At 34.7% G+C, this 25,290-nt stretch overlaps 1 protein-coding gene across 1 annotated transcript in view; it reads right to left on the bottom strand.

Annotated features, from left to right (window-relative positions):
- Positions 1–12,445: 12,445 nt before the first annotated feature.
- Positions 12,446–25,290, bottom strand: part of LOC111087135 (fibropellin-1-like) — a 76,255-nt gene continuing 63,410 nt past the window's right edge. The window contains exons 6-7 of the mRNA XM_022392720.1: positions 13,816–13,880; positions 12,446–12,527 (exon numbers count right to left, since the gene is read on the bottom strand). Coding sequence (XP_022248428.1) covers positions 12,524–12,527; positions 13,816–13,880 — 69 coding nt within the window. The 3' untranslated portion in view covers positions 12,446–12,523. The remainder of the gene's footprint in view (positions 12,528–13,815; positions 13,881–25,290) is intronic.

Here is a 25,290-nt window from a genome sequence, read left to right as displayed (position 1 = left end):
CAGTTTTCAAATAATTTCAGTGAATTGCATTTTTGCCCCAACTTAACTCCTCTTGGCTCTCCGTTTTACAAACCCACTCTGGAATATATTACAATACACAGACACCACAAACGCACCAGGTACTATGTTACAATAGACAGACGTGACAAGATTACAGTTTCTGAAAGATCTGGTGAATTTATCGAAATTCGATGAACAACCTTTTTAGTTAGTCCTACTGAACGCATAATTCACGTATTTGCTGCATCGTCTATAACTTGTATATTTATAGCATTAGTGTTGACTTTTGGGGATGGTAACACAGTATTTCTCAGGATTTTATAAACCCGCTTAAGGGCCCCTGTCTATTATTACAAATACTATTAACATTAATCCCTTTTGTATGTGTAATTACCTCTGTCATCAACCAATCTGCATATAAAATTAATTTATATAATGTAGGTTACTGTACATTACCAGTCACAAACCAACCGGTTAGTTCTACATCCATTTGAACTGCTACTTCCTAACTTCAATACAAACGATTTAGGATTCCAATCTCTTCATAATCTGCTGTATGATTTCCATTAACCATTTTAAAGTCTATGATGTATAATTTAAGTTTTTTCTCGCTTCTATGGCTCTTTAATGTAACATCCTAAGGCTGAATATGCTCTTTCCCCGTGCTATGACATCTTTTACAACCATTTTGGTCTTTTGACAAGTTATTCTGAACCTTACATTTATTTCTATTGAATATGACTTTATGCTGTACTTTTGAGGTGTGATTAGTCAAGCTGGCAGTCTTGTAACGGTAATTTTCCATAGCTTAAAGTTTTTTATAACTTGGCACAAAATGAAACAATATAAAGTCTACCCTCTAAAAATTGAGTTCCGAATTGCAGTGAGTTATTACTTTGTTGTTAAATACACAATGGGCTATTTGTGCTGTACCCATCATAGTCTTAGTAACCCGATTTTTAGCATGATAAGCTATCATACTTACCACCGAGCCACTAAGGAACATTAATAGTTTTTAAAATGCCAGTTTTCTTTAAACATTCTGCTGGAACCTCGTCTATGTTGCAAGCTCTTCCGTTATTTTTTTTTAACTTTTAATGACTGCCTGTACTCCACTTTACAAAATTATTGAGTCGATGTTCATTGTTTCTTTCAATTCGTTTTATAATAGAATATTGATCAATTATGCTATAAAATATATAGGAATGAAAATATATTGCGTGCACACATAACGGATTTCGGAACCACTTTGCGTTGTTTAAAATTACATTATTCTAACAACATTCAGCAGTGACATCTATATTCTAGTCAAATGAAAACAAAAGGTAAATTTCGAATTATAGTACAGTATGAAACCCATTACATCTAAGTATGTTCGCAAAGGCCAACATTTGTATTTATTAATTTTAAGTTGTTTTCTCTGGATTAGTTTTTTTTTTTAATTTTTCTATCTAAGAAAATTATGTTCTTTGGTTAAAATGTTTATGTTTCGTAATGAAATACATCTTGTTGTAAGTTATGTTTCATAGCAAAGTACGATATTTTGTAGACTTCTATGGCTGGTTTGTCTCTATTACATATTGCTGTGTAAGCTATATTTTCAATATTTTAATTTAAAAGTTTGCTTGCTAGACGGAGAGTATTTTTACATCATGAAGATGTAACATCTATACATTTCATGGAAGTTAAGGCCTCTTTGTAATACTAAAGTTTCGTGTAGTATGCAGCAATAAAAGTGCAATATAAATATCAGATTTTGTGAAGTATTGAGTTAATGAGTTATCAATTCGGTGTCTGTTAGGGACTTAGACAATTAGAGTTATCACGTCTATTCAGTTATCATCCTTGTTATCATCTTTTATATACAAAATATGCAAGCTTATAAACAAGTTAGCCACACAATTATTTCAGAGTTCCTGTTGAAACACTATTTGTGAAGTTAGGTCTGAAAGTGAACATAACCGAAAGCAAACAATATTGAAAAAAAAATATTCTTTATCATTATATGGACGAGACATGACATTATTTTAAACAAATAATCCTAACAAACTCGCCAAAAGATACAGTGCATTATAATACTGATGCTAGAAGTGGGATTATTTTGGTGAAAATGAAATATGACATTGACTTAAATGCAGGATGGCAACAATACAGGAAGTGAGATCGGAAATTTGCTGGAGATGATGAAAGTGTGAGAAGAAGAACAAGCAGAAAGAGACAAAAAATTATAAAAATACCAAGAAGAAATTTACTGAAAAACAAAAGAATACAAAGTAGAAATATGTAGAATAAATGGAAAAAGATCAATCAAAAGTTTATAGAAAATTCAAAGAACTTCAACTAATCTTATTTGTGGTATTAAGGTGTCCAACAGATAAGTTTAGAAGTACCCACAAGAATGCAGATTAAAAGAACTGTTGAGAGAAGAATGAACTGAACACGGACAGCTGAGAAAGTGAGAAACATAACAAATAACACAAGCTATGGAAAAAAACTCCTAACTTATATCAGTTTGTACAAGTATCTATGCTACCCCTTTAAAAGGATTCGCCCCATTATTATGGAATGGTAAAGACACAGGACCCAAGAGATAAAAGCTTTTAGTTATTACCGTATGCAACCTTTACCAGAGTAAAAGAATTTGCACATGTGTATGACTTTTCAACATCAAGGTAACAAGAATGTCACAACTAGATGTCGAACACCTGCACGTAAATTTAGAAAAAAATTACTTGAACCTCTTTAAGTAAAGATATATTCTATAATAATTATGAAAGGTTGAAATTAATAGCTGTTCCAACTGTGACACCTTCTTAATTTGCCATATGTTTCCAAGCACATGCAAGAAAGGGTAAGAAGCAAAACAGGAGAAGCAATATTCAAACTTTCTAAGAATGTGATAAATACTTTAAATTATCGCATCTATTCACTTAAATGAAATATATTGTAACGAATTTGTTGTTATATATTTATTTTAATGTCAACGTTTGTTTGAATTGAGTTTATATTTAAAACATGCGTAGCTTACAGTGTTAAATATGTATTGCAAAACTCTCGCCTATTCTCCAAAGTTGTAGAAGATTCTCGAGAGTTAGAATCAAAAGTATATGTGTGTATGTAAACGCTTTAATTTGCATTGTTACGTAATCTGAATTTTCTAGAAAATCTTCCCACGCCTATAAATATAATCAATGCGACGCACCAAGAGGGTGTGTTTATTTGTAGTTCACTATAATCAGTGTGCTATAAACTTCGAGAGCTACAACCGTGATCTTTATAACGCTTATCAATCGGAAAACTGAAGATATTTGACCAGGAATATTTATAAACTTCGAACGTTACAAATCGTTCAACTTCATCGGACATTAATATTTTTACGAAAACATATAAATTAATCGTGGAGAACTCAGCGTGTGTGGCAAAGGACAAAGCTAGCTAGCTTCCCAGCGAATCTTACTTACATCAACTCGTAATTAACTCGCTCATCGTAAACCCTCGATAAGATGTCAAGGGAGTTCCAACTGGAAAGAATTGTTTGTTTGAAGTTAAACACAAAGCTACATATTGGGCTATCTGTGCTCTGCCCACCACGGGTATCGAAACCCGGATTCTAGCATTGTAAGTCCGCAGACATACCGCTGTGTTACTGGGGGGCCTGGAAAGAATATTTTATATTGTTTGTAAATTTATGAAACTTTTGTTTATAAATATTTGTTTGTAATAACTATTTGTAATAATTGTTAATGTAAATTGTATTGTTTTGTGTATATCAAAACGTACTTGTGTTTAAAATGAAGACGAAAGTAAGATTTAACTGCTAAATTTAAATTATCAGTTAACTAAATTTCAGACCATTTAAAATTCTAATAAGTAACAATATTGATTAAAGAGAAGAAAAGTTTGGATCACTTGAGGTGAAACAAAGATTATCGTTGTTAAATAATCCAAAAATAGAGGCTTTTAATGTTAAGTACTTAAGAAATGAAAGAAGTTTTTCAAAATTATGCAAAGATCCTATCAAAACACTTGACAAACAAAAAACGTATTATATGAAACGAACTACATAAAAGCACTGACATATTATGAAAAGCTTAAAACCACACAAGTAAAGTTCCTGGTCTACATCATACCTACAAATCACATCATTATAATATCTGCATTTGGTTCTGCTACTCAAAGCATATACAGAATACATATGGAAGACTTTTATGCTCTTTGCTTGATTTGGTTCCTGAAAACATAGACATTTCATGCCGTTTCCTTCAAAAGCTGAACGAAGAAGCTGCCTTAATTAAGAATACTTTTATAACCTTTACCATGAAAATATTCAAACTATGCCAATCTATTTCTGTTGACGAAGGTACAGAATTTATAATGAACAGGTTAAGGACGTCAGGGAAGAAATTAATGCTTTCAAATACCTCAATTGATTGGCTGGAATGAGTTCCAATGTTTGTTTTGAACAATTTTTAAATCAAAGTACACGTGTAGCAAAGTGGAATAGAGTTGCGGTAATGTTTTGCAGTAACATTTGAGCACATTATTTGACAAAAAACAATAACAAAAACGTTTAATGCACGGGGTCAGGAGGAAACATCAATCTAGTTATTGATGACGTATTTCGAGCATAGAATTTTAGTTTATAATAATTTGCACGTTTTCCGAATTTCTTAAGAAAGTTTATTCTTTCAACAGCTTTACTTAGAAAATAAAAGAGTTACCACAAAGATTTTTTAGTAAATCGTCTGCTAAAGTCTTTCGCTCCATTACTTTTCACATCAGAATTGTTATTTTCACATATAAACAGAATAGGGGAGTGGACAATTTTTATTAGTGGTTCAGTGGCCGGCTGGACAATCTTAGTTTTAGAAGTTAAAATGTAAAAAGTCAGTCAGTTTGAGAGGATTTATGGTGAATATTTCCTAAATTATTTAATGACCAGTGAAATATAGGATAAAGTTCAGGCGCAGTTATGATTGCTAAAGTATCTAGCTGCATGCTGGAATGGTCATTGGCATGGCAAGAAATGTGGTAGTAACTAATGTTAATAGTAATGCCAAGGTTGCATCTACAATGCCACATCCAAAAGTAGAGACTCAGGGAATAACACATCTGAGATTAGTAGCTGAGGATTCTGCAGAAAATATGGACTTAAAACAGCAGAAGCAACTTAGTGACTCGTTGGTAGAATTTAGTTATTAGACAAGCTGGCCGACTGGTCAAACCAAAGTCACACAATATTTCATACATATAGGTGATACATGCCTAATTAAGTAACTTTGTACAGGCTTCTATGGAATACAAGGAGGTTACCAGTACTGAAATGCAATAGATATTGAATGACAAAAATCATACAACCTTCAGAGAGTGCTTGTCAGAAGGAAGGAAAGTACATATGTTGGTGATTAACCCAGTAACTCACTTTGATGCATTTCCATTACTACCGTGAATATATGAAAATTTAAGCATGTTGGAGCCTGTTGGTTCAATACTTTACCTTATCAAACTAGATCACGAGAAATAAAAGTCCAGAAATACAGCTTTTATTTAAAGTGTATAGGGATTTCTTCTCCTCACAACAAATGGATCACGAGAACTGATCCAAGACTGCTTTTAGCATAAGAGATGGCATTTACAACTTTTTAATCATGCCAATCACTTTGGGTAACATGCAAACTACTTTCATGAAGTTAATGGATCTTACACTGAAAGAGATGAAGTGGAATAAGTGCCTGATATATGTTTATGATGTCTTGGTGTTTGGTCCCATTTTGAATCTGTAGCTGAGAGCCTCAAAATGATATTCCCGAGGATAAACAAGGCAAACTTAAAAGTAAAACCCAGAAAAGTGAACTTTTGCGCATAGAAGTAAAATTTCTCGTTTGTAATGTGGGTAAAGAAGGAACTTCCATAGATCCTGCTAAAATAACAGTGGTGAGAGATTGGCCTGTGTTCAAACAAAATGTCTACAACTTCCTTGGTTTTGAATTTCACTACCAACAGTTTGTGGGCAACTTCGCTGAGATTTCCTCACCATTATTGGTTCTTAGTAAGACAAACACAATTCAGATAGAGTGATGCGATCCTGTTTTTTTTGTTGTTGTTGTTGGATGCTGGACACCATACGGGAAGTAAGACAATTTCTACCATAACAATGTCAATTCTTATATTAGGGGTTTCCACTAGTGGATAGATGACAGAATCAACACTTTTGGAGTTCCAGGAAGAGCAACTGAAGGACCCATATCTAGCATTGCTGCTCCTTGCCATGCAAAAAGATAAAGCACATCTGGGTTATATTGAGGACCAGAGCAATAATGCACTTGTCCAAAGCACTTGTACAATCAGTTATGAGTGCAGGATGGTATGTTGTATCATTGTTATTAACCACCAAACAACCTGTGTTGCAGCTGTTGGTTCCAGAAACTCCAAAACATGAGATTCTCTATATTTTGCATAAAGCAAAGAATGGAGATCACAAAGTGTTTTGGCCCGGCATGGCCAGGTGGTTAGGGCGCTCGACTCGCAATCTGAGGGTCGCGGGTTCGAATCCCCGTCACATTAAACATGCTCGCCCTTTCAGCCGCGAGGGCGTTATAATGTGACGGTCAATCCCACTATTCGTTGGTAAAAGAGTAGCCCAAGAGTTGGCGGTAGGTGGTGATGACTAGCTGCCTTCCCTCTAGTCTTACACTGCTAAATTAGGGACGGCTAGCGCAGATAGCCCTCGTGTAGCTTTGCGCGAAATTCAAAACAAATAAACAAAGTGTTACATGCATTTGAGCTAACATTTAATGGTGGTTCTTCTGGCTGCATTTGAGTCAAAATATTCAATACTGATGAGTACACTGTATGGTGCATGACACCCAAAGGAAAAGTCGACCTTAACTGGATAAACTCTGCAAATAATTGTTGGTTCTTCTCTATTGTTGATCTACTCCCAAGGACATAAAAAGGTGACCTCTATATTATTGTGGTCATTGACTACTTCAAAAAGTGGGCCAAAGTTTATCTATTCATCAATATGTCGACACAGTCTCTGGCTCATGCACTGCCAGAGCATGGATTGTCTAGTTCAGAGCACCTGAGGAGATTCACTCAGATCAGGAACTGACTTTAACAGCCAATTGTTCTCTGAGCTTTGTAAAATGGTGAAGACATGCACTTCATCTTATCACCACCAGTTGGATGGTTTATTGGAAAGGGTGAAACAGACAGTCAAGCACATTCTTGCTCAATTTGTTAAAGCAAACCAATCCAATTGAGATGAACACTTACTTTATGTTATGATGACATATTATGCAACTGAAAAGAGACTGACAGGCTGTTCACCAAATATGCTAATGTTTACTTGAGAAATTTTGCTTCCTATAGATGTGATGTATGGTTCTCTACCTAGAACAGAAGTTCCACAGTGTCCACGTGAATAGATGGAGTGGTTAAGGTCTGCATTAGTTGATGTTCACTAGTTTGTACTTCAAAAGCTACGAAAGGCTACCATATGAGAAGAATAGGTGCTATGATAAGACAATGAAAGAACCAATGTATCAAAGTGGAGGCTGCTGCTTTGGTGTTTGCCACCAGTAGCATAGAAGCCTTTTGACTGGTTGTTTTAGACCCCATATTGTGCTCCAACAAGTCAGTCCACTAATGTACAAGTTACAGCAGTAAAAATGTGCGCATAAGTGTGTAGTTCGTACTCATCAACTGTATCATACATGATCAATGAACTTCTTGTGCATTGGGTTGATGAAGAGTCAGATGAGTCGAGTGAAGAAGAAAGCACTGCCTTATATCAATTTGGCACTGATGATAAGAAGGAAAGAGCAGACAGGACTTATTTGGGTGTTCAGGATGAGACATATGAAGAAGTTTCAGTTCAGTCCCAACAGTCTAAAGAGCCGCCGACATCCTAATCACCATAGATTGGTTTGAACCTAAGATAGGCTGGGATGATCACATAGTTGAAATATTTATGAATGAAGAGTTTGTTGTTTGTTTTGAATTTCGCGCAAAGCTACACAAGGGCTATATGTGCTAATCGTCGCTAATTTAGCAGTGTAAGACTAGAGGGAAGGCGGCTAGTCACCACCCACCGCCAACTCTTGGGCTACTCTTTTACCAACGAATAGTAGGATTGACTGTCACATTATAACGCTCCCACGGCTGAAAGGGCTAGCATATTTGGTGGAAGGGGATTCGAACCCGCTACCCGCAGATTGGGAGTAGAGTGCCCTAACCGCCTGGAATACTGGAGAGAGGATGTTTCAATTTCGACATTGGAATATACCACAGGTAGTAAAGTTTCATTGAAAGATAACAGTAACTGAGAGAGAACAGTTTTACTGTTTTTTTACGATAAGAATAATGCAAGATATTTCAATTGCATCATATTAAAATATTTGAGTGAGTAAATTATTAGTAATATATGAAATTCGTAGACAATTGTTTAAATGTTATAATAAATACACCTTTGGTGCATGCAGTGTTTTAGTTGATTGTGAGAGAATAATTTCAGTCATTCAAATTGAAATGTTTAAAACAAACATGCAATTTTCTAAATATTTTCTTAACATCGTTTCAATACAAAAAGCAGTAAGAGTTACACGAAAATGCAGGTTGTAAGGTGACTAGGGGAGCTGAAAGTGACACCAAAGTGGTGAAACATTGTAATTCACGCCATTGCTAATGCTCAACTTGTAATTTAAAAAAGGACCCTAAGTAAAGACAAGGGAAATATTGATTATTTGCTTATGGTCAAATGTGAAGGTTTGTGTTTACTAATTTGGATCATCTACAGTGTAGGATAAAATTGAACAGTAAACATGCTGTTCATTGTCATGAGAATAAAGGGCAGCATGGCCATATACATACTGATGAAGCGAAAATCCAGTGAGGTGTATGAAGTGAACAGTTCACTGGCACTGAGGATACATGTTCAAAGTGTCACCTGACCAAGCTAATTCACGTGTTACTAGACCTCTAAAAGTCTCTTTCAATCTACAAACCTGGTTGATTCTTTGACCAATTAGATTTCACAGACTTTTTTCAAAATCAAGATCTTTGACATTTAAGAACAAATTATTCACCCATCTAGCTATTTCATCTTTAGTTAGCCAGTGGATTTTGTTTCATGAGAGCTGAATCTCCAAAGGTCTTGGAAAAGGAAGTCAATTTGATGACAGGGACTTTATATCTAGTTAGAAGCTGGATATCTGCATTAAGCAGAGGGCGCGTGAGCTAACCTAAAATTCAACTTGGTACAGCCATTGGATGAAGATATATTGCTGGCTGACATACCAGATATTCTGGACCTTGCTGAGTTAGCCATTGGATTGGGTTGAAATCTCCAAATGACAAATCATGTTTGTCAGAGTAGACCAACACCTTGCACCACAGCCCTTATCAGACAGAGGGGTAGAGATGTTGACATATCTGATGATACTACCTCCATGCCATTATTAGAAGCTTTCTAGCAGCTCAGTATTAAACAATCATAACAACAGGCAATAAGAAATAGAATCTCGGTATTGAAAGACCCTGCTATAATGCCCTGTTGGAAGATATCTGATAACAAAGTGCAACATTATTATGTGTACACTCAACTTTGATGAAATCATTACATCCTGAAGCCAAAGAAGACTTTTCCAGAATTAAGGTCACCTCAAGGTTGCTGTGAGAAAGGGCAACAACAATAGATGAGTACAAAGGTATTGCTGCCTATCTAGACTAAAATCGAAGATCAGAATATTGAAGGTAAACTAGAGGGTTGCCACCTTTGTATCTAAAAACTAAAGAGGCATAGATGAAACTGCAACCACCAAAGTGGTCATAAGAACTATATTGGTGACAGCTGAGGGTTGATCCAAAAGCGATCTCACCAACCTCTGTCACTGTAATCCTGACAATTATGTAAATTACAACTTCTAAAGCAGCATTGCCAGAAAATGCTCATCAAAGGGACAAAGGCATGGGCTGTATACAACCGGGAAGAGGACTGGTTATAATGCCACCTTCCTGGTTGGAAGAAGAGATCAACCAACACAGAAGAACACAGAATCAAACAAGGTGGCCTTTGGCCCGGACCCAAACAATGATCCACGATATGGAACCAACCAATAGAAGATCAATGGCTGCTTTAGTGGACCTATTGTCAGGACTCAAGTAAGACTGAGGGAAAGTTGGACCTCTTTGCTGACCATTTAGGTAAGTGTATATTTTGTAAATATTTATGGCATCTTTCTTTTAGTTAAATAGTGAATTGAAATTTCGAATTTGTATACTATATAATGTTCACATTTTGTCCGTAGTTTTCAGTAAGGAGGTTTCATTTTGTATTATATATTTCCTTGATTTAACGTGTTTTATTATGGTAAAGTGTAATAATGTTGTGTATGATTTTACGTTTTATTAAGACTGCCGTTTTATAGGTTTAATTTTGTATTGTTTAGTTGTGTGATTTAGTTTCCCATACTAATGTTAAAGAGCATTTGTTGTCTCATGTGATTGTAACTTTTCAGTTATATCTTAAATGATATGTATTGTAACATTTTTCTATATTTTTGCTTATGTGGTAACTATGATAATTTAAATTTAGTTTAAAGATGTTTCAATATATTTGTCGTTGCAACTACAGTATTTTTAAAGGATTTTTGCTTGTCAAACTGTGTCTTACACCAGAGTTTGAAATGGAACTCATGGTGCAGAGCTTGGTTTGGTTTGTTTTTAATTTCGCGCGGCCCGGCATGACCAGGTGATTAGGGCGCTCGACTCGCAATCTGCGGGTTCGAATCCCGGTAACATCAAACATGCTCGCCCTTTCAGCTGTGTGGGCATTATAATGTGACGGTCAATCCAACTATTCGTTGATAAAAGAATAGTCCAAGAGTTGTCGGTGGGTGGTGATGACTAGCTGCCTTCCCTCTAGTCTTACACTGCTAAATTAAGGACGACTAGCGCAGATTAGCCCTCGTGTAGCTTTGCGCGAAATTAATAGTAAACAAACAAACAATTTCGCGCCAAGCTACATGAAAGCTATCTGCGCTAGCCGTCATTAAATCCACAGTAAGTCAACACCACGAACTGACCGTCACATTATAACGCCTCCACGGCTAGAAAAGGCGAGCATGTTCGGTGAAGAAGATTCGAACCCGCAACTCTCAGATTGTGAGTCAAGTACCTTAAACACCAGGCAATGTCAGGCCCTGATGGTGCAGAGCAATTGAGAAGATGCACAGTGATCAGATATAGTTTGGTTAGAGATGGTAACATGAGCTGTTAAAATGTGGGGAGACTAAACCTGTTTTAAAATGACATACTCAACTCTCTGTATAGCCAAATTAATACAGATTATTTTCTGTAAAACATGACCTACTATGAACAGATGCACAGTGATCAGATATAGTTTGGTTAGAGATGGTAACATGAGCTGTTAAAATGTGGGGAGACTAAACCTGTTTTAAAATGACATACTCAACTCTCTGTATAGCCAAATTAATACAGATTATTTTCTGTAAAACATGACCTTCTATGAACAGATGGTGTATAATCAAATTTACAAATTTTGTCAACAAGATAGTTTTTAAGATTGCAAAATTAAATAATTTTGAGTAAACAACCTAAAATTAATAAGCTGGCTTTATGGATAAGAAGTTTGATGTGTACATTTATGTAGACATGCCAAGCGTTTTATGTATTTTTATTTCATGTAGAATTGTTCACTTATATTTTGTTAATTCAGTTTTCACATAACACGTTGTTACGTTGAATTTGCTCAATTATCTTTGTTTTTTGTCATTTCCGTGAAATAATTCCTACCCGTGATGGGTGGGATAGGGGGTATGGCACCTGTTATTGCACTTTTTTTTTACTGAAGTCAACAATATTTTTCTCCATTGGGCAGTCAGGTGATATCTCGAAGTTATTACCTACGTTACGTTTCAATGTGATTAATCGATAGTGACATAATTATGGTTGCGTTCTGAGAACATAGCATCATAGAATTTTGTATGTAATACTGTGATATTTTCAGGTGAACTGATTAAGTATCAGATATTTATACCCTTAATAACAGAAGATTCGATAAAGAAATAAGGAGAGTAATCTGTCTTGAATAACTTGACTTAGTTTTAAGTTGCTTGAGAAATAAAAAGATTGGGCACATTTGATGGACAGTAAAATCAGTTTTTATTTAGACAAAAAACTGCGTATCTGTGTAGACTCGTGGACAACCGCCTCTATTGAATCAGCTTTCCATCCCTCGAGATGAATATCTGCTGAACTATTCACAATGAAAACCAAGTACAACTGAATCAAGAAAGCACACCTGAATTCAACACGAAAGCATGTTTTCTTAGTCCTGTCAAAAACGTCACCTTATGACTTTTGTCCTCTCACAGTACTGCTTGGCTATAAACATTCAGACGATGTCAACTCGGCCAGCAAAGAACAATACAGTTACTAATCCTTTCAGCTCACGTGATATATGTTACTGCAATATCCTCTTTGGCAGAATAAACATTTATCAACTATAGAGATCAAAGAAACAAAGCAATTAAAACAAGGCAATCTCAGTTACTTTCTTGATCACGTTTAAAGATCCATATATAACTCGAACTGGTAGAAAATATACGAATATGCCTGCATATCTTAATACTGAAGGCATCATTCTGTGTCCAATTCAGACGTTGCTTTGATTGTATTTGCGAGTTTGAATTATTATTGTTTTATTCCGTTTTATTCAGTCAGTTTAAGAAAAATTCAGAATTACTTCGTACGATGTCTTGCCGAACCCCCGTTATATAGCCATGAGTTTGAACAACTATCCAACTCTGCAGAGCACTGACAAGATAACTATGTAAAAACATACAACATTTTTATTATTGATGTACACGCTAAAAATTACATGATCGCGCCAGCAAAACTGTAAAATAAATAAATAAATAACGTAAAATTATATATTTTATACACAAGTACAAATGGCATCATTTTAAAGTAAAAATGTTTGCGGCCACAGCACTCAAATACATTGGCGATATTTAGTCTACCAGACATAATCAAGCTACAGATTCAATAAGGGTTAGGTTAGGAGCTGAGATGTTAGGATATAGTAGGCTAGGTTAGGAGCTGAAATGTTGGGATATAGTAGGATAGGTTAGGAGCCGAGATGTTAGGATACAGTAGGGTAGGTTAGGAGCTGAGATGTTAGGATATAGTAGGCTAGGTTAGGAGCTGAAATGTTAGGATATAGTAGGATAGGTTAGGAGCCGAGATGTTAGGATATAGTAGGGTAGGTTAGGAGCTGAGATGTTAGGATATAGTAGGGTAGATTAGGAGCTGAGACATTGTGGGTTCTATAATTGTACGATATTTTATTACAGTTTTGTTACAGAATTTGTTGGCGCGTGCATCCATAAGAAACGTTGTATTTTCACACACACATACATATTTGTTTTAGAGAAAAGACACATTGGGCTATCTGCTGTGTCTATCGCGAGAATCGAACTCCGGATATTAGCGTTGGAGGTCTGTCACTTACCGCTGTCCCACCGGGACACACACACACATATATACACGGCTGTCATCCGTTACTGTTTGTGAATTGTTAAAGTAATATAAACGATATCCATTGATGATACCTATCTTCATCAAAAACATGTGTTTAGTGTTTGCACCCAACCCCTCGTCTTACTGTCTTCTGTGATATCATAACTACGATAAACAAGTTATGTGAGCTCATTAATAAAAAAAGGAATATATTAAAAAGTTTACAACGTTTTTGAGTTAATTATAGTGAGTAATACCAATATAACTTACTTGAAAGACAAAACAGTCAAATTTTCCACTTTTCTTAACAATGATGGCCTGAACAAAGATGCTATCTATGAAAAAAACAACAGAAATTAGATTCCTCAGAAGAAACATACATATAATCATGAGAAGGCTAATCAGATTAGTAGGAATTGAATTTATCATTTACTATTATAAATCTAGGCAACAGTTAAATACATCTGCCACTATTCCTTGGTTGAAAACGCTGTAGTTTTTGTTATTTCATTTTTGCTTATTGGACTTCTCTTGTCTGACCAAGCAGTGGTATTTCACCATTAATCTTATATCATACCCACAGCCCCAAAGTGCAAAGCTCATTTTTACAGCAACAAGCTAACAACACTGAACTTTGTAAGCTCACATTACGAACAAATAATGGGTAAGGTTGAAAGGGAACATTCTAGAAATAACACCACAATCCACCTAAACATCATTTACTGTTCTAAACCTGGAAAACGATGAAATAAAATACATTTACCAATATTCCTTGGATAAACAGTTTTTATCCAGCTAATTAACTTTAGACAATTACTTCTAACTATATGTTGTTATGATAATTTCTGCACTGTAAGCTTCGTCTATACAAGCTTAACCACAGTAAATGTATTTCATTTCTAAATTTAGTTACATGTAAGATCAATCCAATTGAGAACAAAGTTTAGTAAAGTTATCATGCAAGCTTACATAAATTTTGAATGATCTTGCTACTATATCTATAACCAGTTGTATATTAGCACCAATAACTACACATTAGATCTCCAGAATTAATAATATTTTAGAATGATTTATTTTTCTCGGATAAATGTATTGATACCTAATTCTCACATAGGACAAATTAAACGTTCATAGCTATAGTTATTTATATTCGATATGATTCATCTTTTTTTCTGAACTACAACAATTGGGAAGGTATATACACGTAGTTAGTGTTTATCTAATACAAAGACTTACTTTTCTACCAGCGTGTAGTGTGAGGTGCTTAGGAAACCTTTTTGAGAAATTAGCGTTACTTAGGATAATATTATTTGAAATTAAACTATTTGAGTTTTTCAACTTTTAGACACTGTTCAAATTTAGACGCACACTTTGGCATTTTCATCCTAAAAAGCATTTTATACAACACACACCTGGGCTAAATAGCCAGATCAGAGACCAGAATAGTTCAGGCTTTGTCATCCCTAATTCAGAACTGCTGACCAAATGGAGGGTAACTTGACAGTTGCATTCATCATTAATCAAAATGTTAGGACTGAAATACAGTCATAGTTATGAGGGCACTATAGCTGTAAATGCAGAACATAGTCAGTGGCATACTTGCTCTCAATCCTTGATTCTTTCTATTAATTTCTAGCACGTTAACCATCAAGTCACAGCTTCCCTCACTATATAAGCTACAATAACTTAATTACTAACAGAGAAACAGCTTCTCATATCCTTCCTTTTTGAAAACAGTTTAGAATTTGTATGTTTTACGTGGAAATTTATCAAAAGGTTTGAAATTTCAGAGTAATTCTATGTTACAAAATAATGTAAACTCTTCATCCCAAGCCTCGACATTTGTGAACATGGATTGCGAACGAAATATAAAAATAAGAGCTGGTCTATAAATAACACAAATTATTTATTCATACAAGACAAACTGTAGCTTTCTAGTTAGCTCTTACTTTCGAGCTGCTGGAGCAAGATAAGAAGCCAAACGTTTGTACAGAGCAAAGATGAATAGAAGGTTCAAGAAGTTACCAAAGTGTAGATTCAGAACAATGTCCTAGTGCAATATATCTCACAATACTCAGATTACACATGTCAGTGATCGTTCTCATCATACATGTTTAAGGTAGATACAGTTCCAAGTCATATGAACGTATAGAAGTCTCTGTGCCACCCCTCAGAATGAGTGTGACCTTACTCCAAAAGGGCATGACACAGAAACAGGGCCAAACAAGTACAAGCCCTATGAGACAGTCGTTTAGTACCTAATCTTTGTCTAAGGTAAAATTTCACGACCTTCCCAAATCCAGATTTTGAAATATGTAATAACTATATGCTAAACACCTACATGGAAATTTAGAAATTAATTGATCTTGAATACATCCAACTAAAATAAATTATTTAATTATTATTGAAAAGTAAAAAATGGTTATATTTCCAATGGTAACACTGAAGAATTTAAATTTATACTGAGTCAAATAATATGCAGGTGTTTCTACATCAGTTCTACTCGTATACGATGTTTTAATATCTGTACTAATAAGGTTATACATATAATAAGCAACATTCATTCACATTTAACTTTGTTCATAAACAAAAATATAAACGGGAAACAGAAGTGTCAAATGAATTTACGAATAGTTTTGGTGATAACTGAGTCTGCTGGTGAACTGCTTAACAGAACTGCTTTTTTGTTTTATGGAGATATTGTAACAATATCAAATGGTTGAAAGAATCCCTAGCTAACATTAGTGTTCTAAGACTGATGCTGTACTAGGTAAGTCACCAGGACCTCTAGTCTCAAGTTGACAATGATTGATTGACCACCACGCCACTACAGATACTTAATGTACATCACAGATCCATTTCAATAATCATATCTTATGTTTCACAGAATAATATGTACCTCTTAATTATCACATTTTAAATATTGCACAGTTCAGTATATTGCACATCCGACACCTTAAATGCCAAAAGGCATTTAATCATAATAAATGTAAGGTATGCATGTGGGTTATCATAATTTAAATTATAAGTGTAATTCAGATGTGAATAACCTTAATAGTGTTATGGAAGAAAATAATCTTTGTGTTTTGGTTGATAAGCCTCGCCATCTAAGCAGAGTGCAAACAGGATTTTAGGTTGTATCTACAGTACTGAAGTCTAAAGAAGTCATGATTTTATTGTATAGGCCACATTTGGAGTATTCTGTTCAGTCTTGGGTTCCTTACCACAACAAGGTCACTGAGTTGTTAGTAAGGGTTAAGAGGAGGTCAACTAATATGATAACCACCAATAAATGAAATACTATTGTAAGCTATATTTTCAATATTTTAATACAGGTGTTTACTAAAAGGTTCATGATACCCAGATCGAGAAAGTTCATGAAATCTAAGAACCGAGATGCTTCATAGCCCAACTAGAAACAGGAGTGTGATACATATACGGGAAATCTGTGAATGAGAAGTTAGTGAAATATTCAGTAAGTAGATCACTGGTTTACTTAGTTCAGACTTACTAGTGAGAATTCTCATGCTTATTCTATTATTAAATCGATTAGCTGAGAAATTATACAAGTTTGCTTGTTTGCTTGCTTGTTTTGAATTTATGCACAAAGCTACACAAAGGGCTATCTGTGCTCTGCCCACCACGGGTATCGAAACCCGGTTTCTAGCGTTGTAAGTCCGCAGACATACCGCTGTGCCACTGGGGGGCAATTATACAAGTAGTTTATAAATACATTAGGAGTATTTACCATTAATTTTTAGATTTCTGTTGCAACATTGTTTGTGAACTCAGGCCTACAACTGAGGTGAAAGTGAAGTTACCTGTAGTAAACGTTATTGAATAAATAATAAACTTGTTCATGTTACTTGGACTGGAATTGGTATTATTTTTAGCCAAATAAACAAACAAAAAAAAACATCCAATGATAGAAAATGTTACAACACCGACGTGTGGAATAAAATAATTTTCATGAAAATAAAATAGAACTTTAATTAAATTTCATGATGCGTTTGGTTTGTTTTGAATTTCGCGCAAAGTTACAAGAGGGCCGTCTGCGCTAGTCTTCCCTAATTTAGTAGTGAAAGACATGAGGGAAGGCAGATAGTCATTACCACCCACCGCCAACATTGGCACTTTACCAATTTATAAATGTAATAATAGACGAAGATATGGAAGCCAGAAGCAAAGTGTGTGTACATCTTTAAAGGAAGCTCTCCAGTTGGCAGTGTAACTCGAATTCATTAGACTTGCAGATAAACTTATGAAGTCATCATGTAGAAGTTATGGGATCATCATGTCAAGTAATATGGAACATCAGCTCTCCCAGATGATAGTTTAGAAGAACTGAATGAGTTAGTTAGACAACTAGTCACACAAAATGGAGGATATAAACCACAATACAATATATGATTCAAAGGACATATTGGCCAGAATTGCAGACAAAAATATATGTAGAATAAGAACTCCTTTTTAAAGGTTACTAGAAAATGGGAATTGTTATACACGTGAGAAGCTTAGCTATAACAGCCATGTCTTTGAGGAACTATTAATAAGCAAAGTAGACAATACATGATTATTCGAACACTTAAAATATTTAAAGTTATTAGTGATGATTTGTTTGTTTGAAGTTAAACACAAAGCAACACAATGGGGTATCTGTGCTCTGCCCACCACGGGTATCGAAGCCCGGTTTCTATCGTTGTAAGTCCGCCGACGTACCGCTTTGCCACAGGGGGGCTATTAGTGATGAAAAGAAAGGGGTTTACATCTATTCTTAGGAACTTACTGAAGTCTATATAACTAGCAGAGGGTGTACAGTTTCTTATGGTTTTACACATTTTCCGTACTTCAATGTACAGAGCAATGTGTAAAATACCATACAACGTACCATGATAGAGCCTGTAAGGTATTTCAGTATCAGGAGGGTAAAAAAAGTAAAGACATAAGAGTTATTATGCAAAATTATCACTATCTCAAAAACCCTCTTTCACAGTTGAAATTAACTACGAAATTCACCCTTCCATAACTAGATATCTTTATTAAAATTGCGAGGTATCGTTTTCTTTTTCTATTTTTTTTAAGTTATGATTTTGATTATTGCTTATGTATTTCCCTTCAGTGCTTCGGTTCAGTTATAGTTTTATTTACCTCAAGTGTATATTAAATATAAAAGAAGTCGTTTCTATATTAAGTCGTCAGCATGAGGTTCCCTTAGTGGTGATATATGGACACTAAGTCCCTGGTTGATTATGGAAAACAAATAAGTGGTTATTTATGTGACATGTAATCTCGTGCTCTGGCAAGATAATAACAATCCTAAAGAATCAAAGTTGGACTGGCGACGATGAGTGAGAGTGGTATTAGATTAGAGATTCGTTAAAGCATAATAAGTAAGGTATTGGATTTGTTGAAAGATATTACTGAAAGTAATCGCTTGAGCCTCATTTGTTATTTAACAATATTTTTGAGATATGCTTAGTGTTGTTATTTTTGATAAATGATGTTTTTCTACTTCTGATTATTTTTTATTTTTTTTTACTTATTTGTTACTCTTGCTATCATTTTGTGGTTTTGATATTAACAGCTTTGCTTCCCTGGAATACTTGTAGTTGTGTATTTTGGAGATTGAACTATTTATTTACAAAGTCCTGGCGAGGCTTGTTTTGTTTGTTTGTTTTTTGAATTTCGCGAAAAGCTACACGAAGGCTCTCTGCGCTAGCCGTCCCTAATTTAGCTAGTCATCACCACCCACCGCCAACTCTTGGGCTACTCTTTTACCAACGAATAGTGGGATTGACCGTCACATTATAACGCCCTCACGGCTGAAAGGGCGAGCATGTTTGGTGGGACGGGGATTCGATCAGGCGACCCTCAGATTGTGAGTCGAGCGCCCTAACCACCCGGACATGCCGGGCTGTATTATAAGGAAACAACTTCAATTAAACATTTTAACAGAAATAAAAAAGCACTGTCTGTGACTTCTCTGGAACTTGAAACTTACACATTTCCATTGACCATAGATAATGTCATACATTCAGTCATCTTTTTCTGATATTTACTTCAAAAGCATTCGTTTAAACAATTATATAGGTTTCTATTAAACTACATATGGTAACTTGGAGACTGTAGTTTCTCTTAATCTGTACTCTGTACTTGGTACGTCAATTGTGCCCTAATGATTAGTGTGAATCCCATGATTCATGGTTCGCGACCCGTTGCCACAAAAAAAAAGTGCACTCCGAACTTTGGGATATTGAGTGCGCCAAAAGAGTAATTGGAAATAATTAGGTCAGGCAATAATTGGCTGTGGGAACTGTTGACTGACTATCTTCCTTCGTCCTGTCTTCCTTTATATTTCTAGATTAGAGACGGCCATGTGCAGACTGCCCTTTCTGTAGCTTTGCGCAAAAGTTCTGTTTGTTTGCTTATTGAGTTTCGTGTAAAGCTATCGAGGACAATCTGCGTTAGTTGTTCTTAATATTGAACTCTTTGGCTAATCTAACCAGTCTTTAACGAACTCACGACCACAAACTACAGAGCACGAATACTGTTTTGGCAGTAACTGAGCACGAACCACGAGACATCAATCTACAATCCGTTACACTAACCACTGTACCACGAGTGAGAATTCTGAAACAAACAAGCCAAACTGGCATGCGTAATTCGATTTTCAACGTCCAGTCAGTAAAAAAAGATAATAAGTAATTTAATGTTCCCGAATAAATTCAACTCAATACACACCTATCAGAACAAAGCTGAGTGAGACTAGTTCCATACTGCATAGTATCAACTTTAACACGTCTCATCATTATAAAGTTTTATTCCTAGCCAGAAGCTTCATCAACGGTTTATTCGGAATTACAACATATTCTGTTAGGCTAATAATAGTAAGTGAACTCTCGAAGAAACCTGTCTTCGCGGTGAAATATCGGGCATGTTAATAAAATATTCTGGAATAATTGGTAGTTTGATATTCACATTTTTAGGTTGTCATTTCGGGTGCTTGCTTATAAACAAAGTTGGTTAAACGCTATATTATATATTCGACTAAATGTAAGACACATTAGCGGAATACGTGCATCATAATAGTGTATACAGCGACAAGAAAACAATACATTCAAGCTCAATTCATATAATTATCGAGATACTTTATGATGGTCCTGATGAAGGTTTGCTTAATGGAGTAATTTGCATTTCTCGTGCTATTTTCCTTCTCGTGATTTTATGTATTTAAAATTATACATACAAAATGGAGCTAATTACTGTACTTTGTTAGATTGAGGTTAAACTGCATTAATTTTTTTTTATCTTGTGTTGATAAATACGTAGTGAGTGATAATGACGCTTCAGTGGTGGAGTCTCATTAATACCAAAACACGTTAGCTGAACTTGTAATTTAGAATAATGGAGTCATACAAGGGATAGATGAAAAAAAACAACTAATAAACCTATTTAAAGTTATTAGCGTTTGGCAAAATATCTGCTTTAATATTAGCAATTGGTAACAAAATTAACGAAAAAAATCCCAATAATTTACATGTATTGTGACCCCAGTGGCTCAACAGTAAGAATTTGGGTTTATATCACTAGAATTCGTAATTTACATATATTGTGATCCAATGCTGAGCCACTGGGATCACAATATATGTAAATTACGAATTCTAGTGATATAAACACAAATTCTTAATGCTGAGCCACTTAAGAATTTGTGTTTATATCACTAGAATTCGTAATTTACATATATTGTGATCCCAGTGGCTCAGCAGTAAGAATTTGTGTTTATATCACTAGAATTCGTAATTTACATAAATTGTGATCTCAGTAGCTCAGCATTAAGAATTTGGGTTTATATCAGTAGAATTCGTAATTTACATATATTGTGATCCCAGTGGCTTAGCAGTAAGAATTTGGGCTTATGTCAGTAGAATTCGTAATTTACATATATTGTGATCCCAGTGGCTCAGCAGTGAGAATTTGGGTTTATATCGCTACAATTCGGGGTTCGCTCTCTGTAGTGGGTTCAGCGCAGATAGATCATTGAGAAGCTTAACATTTAATAACAGACGAACATGAATTGTGGTTCAGTCCAATAACGATTACTTCTTAAATATGCGACTATGATGAACGAAAATATTTGATAACGTCAAGATTCATTTGTTTTTTGTTTCTATTCAATGCCGCTCGTCCAATTTCAGTAGCAACAAAACTACTGATCATAAAACTGAAATAAAATGGTCCATTTTAAAAATATATGTAAGATATCTAGCGGTACACGTTGGCCACTTTCGATTTTATTATAATGACAAATAATTTCACCACCAGGTGGCTCAGTGGAAAGTCTGAGGGATTATAACACTTAAAATCAAGTTTCGATACTCACGATAGACACATAACATATATATAGCTCACTGTGTAGTTTGTGCTTAATTGTGATAATTCTGAACTGATTCCGTGGTGTCAGTTGTTATATAAATTTACTTTTTCTCGGCAAATACACACTCGTAAAAAAATCACCTTAATTCATAGGTCGTAGTTTAAGCTTGATAGCTTCAACGATTCTTTAACACAACAAAGATCAATAAGGTTTGTTGAACTGGATTATTCCAACTTTGGAAATAGTGATTTCGATCGCATTAAAATGTTTACGAAACCTAAATTTACGTACAAGTCTAATTTATTTGCATAAAACAAGTTACATGAATAAAAAGCCTTTTAATATTATTTTTGTCCTCTATATACTTTTAAATTTTGCTGTTGGAGATTACCAAAGTGCTTTAGTTAGCTTTGGCCGGATTTTCAAACTATGGACCTTCAGGTCAATAAAGGTAACACAAAATCCATGCATATGATTACCAGAGAATTTATAAAATTTGATTTTTAATTCATTAGATATCTCGTTGAAAAAAAAAACAATAAAAAATAAAACGTTCGAAAACAAGGTTTAAGGCCTTTGTTCATATTCTTGAGGATATCAAGAAAACTTAATCCTAATCTACTTTTTATCTTTTTTCTATTGAAAAGAACTAAATTAGTTGTTCTATTAGGTCGCACTAAATAGTAGGCCAAATCGATCGAACTCCAATTTTTAGCGTTACAAGGTTTGAAATTTATAGAATAGCCACCAGGAAGGATACAATCTGTTCATAGAGTGTCTGAAAAATGTACAATGAAAATTTCAAGGTCAATACAGGATTTTGTGAGCTTAGTTGCATGAAGAGAGTATTTAATTATAAATAACAGAAATATGCAGTTAACTTATCCTTTTAAGACTATTTTATTAAGATACCGAGTGATTTAAAGATTTATATGAGTATACTTAAAATTGTGTAATCGTGTTGTCTGTCAGTCACTCAGTAGAAACTAAAATGACGTCACATAAGGGACGCTTAACGTTGTAATTTGTACGGTCGTGACTTCAGTGAAACGTGCGCATGCCATGAATCACGAGAAGAATTATGTACTCTGTAGGCTACAACACAGCATGACATATGAACTTCAAAAGCAAGAAACAGAAATATTTGTTATACTAAACTCTAGTTTTATTTACTCTTGAAAGAGAACACTTTCGGGGACCCTGCGGAAGTACGTTTCTATACATCATGCTCTGATATTCAAATAAATAATCCCAAACAGTAAATCTCTTTAAATAATTTTTAATGTATTCCGAATTATTGTGGTGTGTTCGATCTCTACCTGCTTTTATTATTATTTTATTGAGATAGAAATATATAATTTAAATCCTAATTCTAACTGGTAATTGGTCGCGAAGACTTGACTTCATAGTAATTGGTTCAAAAATAATGTATGACAGTTTTAACGTGCAAAACAGTGATGAATTAAAGAGGAAATTATTTGCACTAAAAAAAACAGGCAAGAACAAAATCCTTCAATTTTCCTTTGTCTTTCACATATTTGAGATGGTTGTATTTTGTTTTTTCTACAAAGGATAATATTGTGCGTATAAAATGGAACGGTATCAGTACCACCATACCAACTTCAATGAGCTCGGTTATCAAAGGTGAAGTTGGTAATAAAAACACTAAATAATAATATTTCAAACAGGAAATAAATAAATAAAGTTACTGTTTGTTTGTTCGTTGGTTGTGGAGCACAAAGCTGCATAATGGGCTATTTGTGCTTTGCTCACAGTAGGTATCAAATTCCGATTTTTTGGCGTTTTAAGCCCTCATCGCTGAAAGGCAAATAAATAAATAAGTAAAAAAAAGATGTATGCTACAACAAGATGAGTGTTAACATAAATTACGGTAAAGACATGCATATATTTGATATCGTATAAATGAATTTTAAGGCTTAAAGTAATTTAATTATTATTTTCAGATCGTTAAATATACACAATTCAAAGCTTTGTTTGTTTGTTTCGGATATTCGTGCAAAGTTACACAAGAATTATTTGCACATATCTGTGCATAACGTCAAACACTTATACAACGGCCAAGGTGGCTGGTAATCAGCCCATACCGCAACTGTTGGGCCACTAAATCGAATAGTGGGTTTAACCGTCACTCTTATAACACATCCATGACCCCCAATGTTTGGAGAGCGATTTTGCGATAACGGGACGAGAACCATGAACTTGGACCCTCAAATTCACAATGCGGCACACTAAGTAACTACCAGGAAATGTCAGGCCCAAAATTACACGAAATAAGAATTGAACATTTAAGTTGTGAAATGTTTATTACAGAGAAATACACACGTATGTATAAATATGGTCAAATTATCATTATTTTCTTTGACCTAATGATGAGTTAAGTAGAAGGTCGAAACGTTGCATGGCCAGTTTTATACATACGTGTCTATTTCTCTGTAATAAACATTTCACAAGTTAGAAACAAGAAACGTTTAAGAATGCACAGTTTTTAATAACCGGGTTCAAATGTGAATAATAGATGTGAAAACTTCAAGTCTATTCTCCTACACACGTTTCTTCATTATTTATTGAATGAAAAGCCACACAATGGACTGTCTGTGCTGTACTCTCCGTAGGATTTGAGCCCCGAATATTAGCATTATAAGCCTTCAAGCTTGCTACTGAAACACCAGAGGGCGCGAGCCGAGAGAAGTTCATGGGGGACAGCTGTCATTGGGTTACCTGCTTGATATTTTGGCCAATAAAGAACAGAAATATAATAATGACAGAGATTAAACTTATTAATCTGTGCAATGTAAGCTTAGACATAAAGAAAATGTTCCGTAAAAACAAAAGAAAAACATTAATAAATAAAGAGAAACAGATCTAACTAATTCTTAAAAGATCTCTCATTCGTTTCAGCAGCCTTTAGGCTACCTAATCACAAGACAAGCTTATGTTTTAGTCTTTCTTAAATCTTTGTCGTGGGAAGCAGATTTTAGAACGAGAATACTCATTTCGTATTCAGAGCGTTCTGTAGAATCAAACTGTAGAATCAAGGAGAAAATGGTTTCTCCGGCTGTTAATCTGCTATAAATGTTATCTTAAATAATGATGTTCGTGATGTTCCTCAGTAGTTCAAACTACTTCAGCACATGCACTGAATGTTATAGTTAGTACAACAAAATTTATATAGATTTGCAGTATTATAATTTATCTTCTTCTACTATCGCATGTATTCTAATATTCCAGCAGACACGGATACCGATTTTTTAACTGAACCTATAGGTTTAGAAATTAAATTATATGAAAGTTTTAAACTTCCCGAAACAACACACGAAATTCCGTCGTTAATTTGGATTGTTCTATTATGT

This window comes from Limulus polyphemus, unplaced genomic scaffold, assembly GCF_000517525.1.
Source record: "Limulus polyphemus unplaced genomic scaffold, Limulus_polyphemus-2.1.2 Scaffold1779, whole genome shotgun sequence".
NCBI classification, from domain to species: Eukaryota; Metazoa; Arthropoda; class Merostomata; order Xiphosura; family Limulidae; genus Limulus; species Limulus polyphemus.
The sequence above is the reverse complement of the archived record's forward strand: the minus strand, read 5'-3'. Positions and strand labels throughout refer to the sequence as shown.